We start from the raw sequence: 4,595 nt of genomic DNA on the forward strand, positions 1-4,595 counted from the left end.
TCTAAGAAATGAAAATCAAAATAGAAAACGGTACATGTGAACTTAAAAATTAAACGGTATTAATGGTAAACTCAATAATACTAAAACGGAAATCAGTTCTTTTTCTCTTCATTTTCGTTATAAAGTCTGAAGAGGACGCTAATTTCCCTCCTTTTTCGATTCCCCATCTGTTCCTGATATCCGAATTAACCAATCCGAATGTGCTGGACATCCTTTCGACAGACGCAGAAGATGCAGTTGCACAAAGAAACTGTTTTATAGTGGGCAAGTGTTTCGCAATTTCCGGTTCATCTCTCTGTGCCTCTAGCCACCACTAAAGTCCGTTCATATTTTTCAGCACCTCATCAGAAAAAATAATTTTAATTACCTATTTGTTTGCCAATAAGATGTTTTCCCCTGCTGATGTTCGCCTAACAAAATTGGACATTGAGTATTGGCTTTCACGTCTCTTTCTCTTGTGAGCCAACTCGGTAGTTGTTTGCGTGTAAGATGATGGAGATTCTGGAGGTGAGTTGGAGCTTGTCGAGCGAAATGTAAAGGAGAAAGAAGCACTCCCAGTCCCAAAAAAGTTGGGCGGAAAATCGATGTTTGCATTTGTTGTTGTGCCTTGTTTGTTTTGTTGCCTCTTACAAACGCCATGGTGTGCCTTCAGTCTTTGTACTATGCCTTGAATCTCTTTCTTACACTGTTTGCAAGTTGCTCTGCAACTCCTGACTTATTAGAAGAGGTGGTTTTGATGTAAAACTGCCAAATACTGTCTTCTTTTCTTCCAGCCATTGCGTTCTTTTTAAACTGACTTTTTATTATTACACAAACACAAAAAATCTACACACTTTTCAACATTAGCCTCTCTTGATATTTTGTGACGAAATGAATAAGACCGAAGAAAGGCGACGGCATTTATAGATTACGCCGGGCAACGTGCGAAAACGCGTCGCGGGCCGTTGCAACAAATATTTTCCGTCGAAAATGCGTTCGGACAAGTATTGAATCGGTTCAACTTAGCTTGAATCTTCTCGGCAACAATTGCAATGATTTAGAACAGCTAATTAAGCGGATTTATCAATGAATTTCAATTGAATCAGTGATTTTTGATTTTTTTAATAAAAATCAATTTTTGCCCAACACTGGATTTGAATTTGCGTTTGTTTTCCTAGTCAGAGGTTGTATCGCGTCTGGTCAAGATCCCAGGAATAATTTTGAGTGCGTCCGGCATCAAAGCCAAAGCCACCAAGATTTCCATCCAGTGTCGCAGCTGCAGCAATGTGATCCCCAACCTGTCGGTGAAACCGGGTCTTGAGGGGTATGTGATGCCTCGAAAGTGTGCCACGTAAGTCTGGAAAAGCGCGAAATCACCGTGAGCTGAAGTTAATGCGAGCATGTTGCAGCGAACAGGCCGGCCGCCCGAAATGCTCGATCGATCCATACTTCATTATGCCCGACAAGTGCAAGCTGGTCGATTTTCAAATACTGAAGCTCCAGGAACTTTCCGATGGACTGCCACAAGGGGAAATTCCCAAGCATATGCTGCTTTACTGCGATCGGTACTTGTGCGACCAAGTCATTCCCGGCAACAGAGTATTCATCCTGGGGGTCTACTCCATTAAGAAAGTAGCGAGACCGTCAAGGGTAAGTGTTAGACGCTGGGGCCACCTTCATGCTTGGCTTGAACAAGTTTTCCACAGCGGGAAGGCAATGAACGAGCCATCACTGGAGTCCGAGCAGCCTACATGCGGGTGGTGGGCATGCAACTAGACTCTGAGGGCATCGGGGCGCCGGGCCTGGGCACTGTCACCTCTGAAGACGAAGATCTCTTCAGAAGAATGGCTGCGATGCCGGACATTTACAACCGCATTGCGACCAGCATCGCTCCATCGATCTACGGCTCGGAAGACATTAAAAAGGCAGTGGCCTGCTTGTTGTTCGGAGGTGAATAAGCAATAAGCGGCAACCAGCACTTGGTTGCTGAGGTCAGGAGTTGCAAAACACTTTGATTCAGGCTCCAGGAAGCGATTGCCAGACGGCTTGACACGCCGAGGGGACATCAACGTGTTGCTTCTGGGTGACCCGGGAACTGCAAAGTCCCAACTATTAAAATTCGCCGCTCAAGTGGCCCCAATCGCTGTCTATACGTCGGGAAAAGGCAGTTCTGCAGCTGGTCTCACAGCCTCAGTGATCCGGGACCCAGCCAGTCGGAATTTCATCATGGAGGGCGGCGCTATGGTGTTGGCGGACGGCGGTGTGGTATGCATTGATGAATTTGACAAAATGCGAGAGGACGATCGGTGAGTAGAGTAGTGTGACCCTCCAAGTGGACAATTTATGCTTTACAATCGAATGGGCCCAGAGTTGCAATTCACGAAGCCATGGAACAACAGACCATCTCCATTGCCAAAGCGGGAATAACCACAACGCTGAACTCTAGGTGTTCGGTGTTTGCTGCCGCCAACAGCACTTTTGGCCGATGGGACGATGCAAAGGTACCAATCACTATTGTTTTTTTATTGTGACTGACCAAAGCGTTCTTCAGGGGGACAAAAACATCGACTTCATGCCCACAATCCTGTCCAGATTTGATATGATCTTCATTGTGAAAGATGAGCACGACCAAGCAAGGGACACGGTAAGCGCCAGCAGTGTTTAACACCTTTGACGGTATTCTATGGGGTGCTATCCTAGACTGTAGCCAAGCATGTGATCAACATCCACATGAACGCCGGTCAAATAACGGCCGAACCGAAAGAAGGCGAGTTATCAATGGAGTTTCTAAAGAAGTACATCAACTATTGCAGGACGCGGTGTGGGCCTCGCCTGAACACTGAAGCGGGCGAACTGTTGAAGAGGAGATACGTGTTGATGCGGTGAGTAGCTATGGCTGGAGGGGGTTTGAGTACTCAACTTTCTGAGCAGGTCGGAAGCCAACAGGCACGAAAAAGCAGCAGATCAGAAGAACTCGATTCCCATCACAGTGCGCCAATTGGAGGCCGTCGTTCGCATGTCCGAGTCATTGGCCAAAATGCAACTGTTGCCTTTTGCGACCGTCAGTCACGTGGAGGAGTCTCTTCGTTTGTTCCAAGTGTCCACTTTAGCCGCGGCTGTCAGTGGGTCACTGTCCTGTAAGTTTCTAGTGGCTGTTAACAGAAACACTTTTGCTCCAGATTTGAGTTTCTCCAGATGCGGCGAATCTAAAACAAAGTTTTCCAGGTGCTGAAGGATTCACGACCGAAGCCGACCAGGACATGTTGAACCAAGTGGAGAAGCAACTAAAGCGTCGATTCGCCATTGGAACGCAGGTATCTCAGCACACCATTATCGATGATTTTGTGCAACAGGGGTACAGCGAAAGAGCGCTACTCCGCGTCATGCAAGCCATGATTCGCAGGGGCCAAATCCAGTACAGAATGCAGAGGCGGATGTTGTACCGCATCAAGTAGGGCATTCTAGGAGGTTCTTGAACCGCCTACAGTTTTTTGTTCGAAATTTGCCTACAGAATTTTTGATTAGGTTTGCTGTATCAGCATTTTTTCTACTTGGCGTTTTGGTTACTTACTGCGAATAGATCACGTTTAATGTGAAATAACAAATGGACTTGTATTTATTCCAAATCAAAATTAATTCCTGCCCAGATAGCATTTGATATTCTATGAATATCCCAGAATGTTCAAAAAATATACAGAACATTGCGGGAATTTCCTGGGAATATACATAGGTGAACATTCCTACCATGAATGTTCGTGGAATATACATGCATGTATATTCATCAAAGTTCATAAAAAGTATATCCTAGGTATGTACATATATTTACATATTGGGTATATGTGCAGATGAACATGCCAGGTATGTACATATGATGTATATGTGCAGGTGAATATACCTAGTATGTTGAAAACAAATATTCCGGTAATACACATGAATGTATATCTACGGTATATTCCAAATTGGTTGAATATAAATTTTGCGTGCCCGCAGCAGAAACGTAAGGGCATGTAAAAGTAAATCTTCTTACTACTAAAACCTGAGACTCTTATGAAATACTGAAAATATGCTGTTTTGATTAACAAATTAACAAAATTTATCGAAAATAAATTTTGCGTGTCCGCAGCAGAAAAGTAAGGGCACGTACAAGTACAAGAGTTTATATAAACTTTCCTTTTTAAATGAGTCAACGTTATAATTTTATTGGGCAATATTAATAAAATTTCTATATTACTCAAATAAATTTATCCGGAGCTAACAGTTCCCACCCTATGAAATTCAAACAATTAAAATGCATATAACAAATTCAAATTACCCGCTTAGTGTGACATTCGAGAGTGACAATGAGAGCGGACCAATGAGAATCATCCTTCACGCAGTGCTGCTTGGCGGAAACGCCAAAGCTCTCAGAATTTCTGAAAAGCTGCAAAGCTTATAATTTATTGGTTATTGGCATAAACAAATTATTATGTGCTATTACACAAATCTTGATTTTTTAACTTACCTATATGATTATAGATTTATTAGTTACTAGAATACTGTCTTTCTAAGCAAGACAAAATTTAGATTTTGTCAATATCGGTTTATCAGTGATGTGATATCCAAGGTGTGACAATTCA

The 4,595-nt window shown here is 43.2% G+C and overlaps 1 protein-coding gene and 1 long non-coding RNA gene across 2 annotated transcripts in view; one reads left to right on the plus strand and one right to left on the minus strand.

The window, feature by feature from the left end:
• Window positions 1-3,584, plus strand: part of LOC109544192 (DNA replication licensing factor Mcm5) — a 4,460-nt gene extending 876 nt beyond the window's left edge. Inside the window, exons 3-11 of the mRNA XM_019914262.2 lie at window positions 1,158-1,330; window positions 1,389-1,629; window positions 1,686-1,929; window positions 2,000-2,285; window positions 2,348-2,480; window positions 2,531-2,623; window positions 2,680-2,861; window positions 2,911-3,116; window positions 3,205-3,584. Of these exons, the coding sequence (XP_019769821.2) occupies window positions 1,158-1,330; window positions 1,389-1,629; window positions 1,686-1,929; window positions 2,000-2,285; window positions 2,348-2,480; window positions 2,531-2,623; window positions 2,680-2,861; window positions 2,911-3,116; window positions 3,205-3,434 (1,788 nt within the window). The 3' untranslated portion in view covers window positions 3,435-3,584. The remainder of the gene's footprint in view (window positions 1-1,157; window positions 1,331-1,388; window positions 1,630-1,685; window positions 1,930-1,999; window positions 2,286-2,347; window positions 2,481-2,530; window positions 2,624-2,679; window positions 2,862-2,910; window positions 3,117-3,204) is intronic.
• A 622-nt stretch (window positions 3,585-4,206) lies between these two features.
• Window positions 4,207-4,589, minus strand: LOC125502774. The gene is made up of 2 exons (XR_007280523.1): window positions 4,481-4,589; window positions 4,207-4,399 (listed from the first exon to the last, which is right to left on the minus strand). It is a non-coding gene; the product is annotated as an uncharacterized LOC125502774 (long non-coding RNA).
• Between the last annotated feature and the right edge of the window lie 6 nt (window positions 4,590-4,595).

The sequence above is a fragment of the Dendroctonus ponderosae genome, unplaced genomic scaffold (assembly GCF_020466585.1).
Source record: "Dendroctonus ponderosae isolate FM_Combo_2020 unplaced genomic scaffold, Dpon_F_20191213v2 Dpon_F_20191213_10, whole genome shotgun sequence".
NCBI lineage: Eukaryota > Metazoa > Arthropoda > Insecta > Coleoptera > Curculionidae > Dendroctonus > Dendroctonus ponderosae.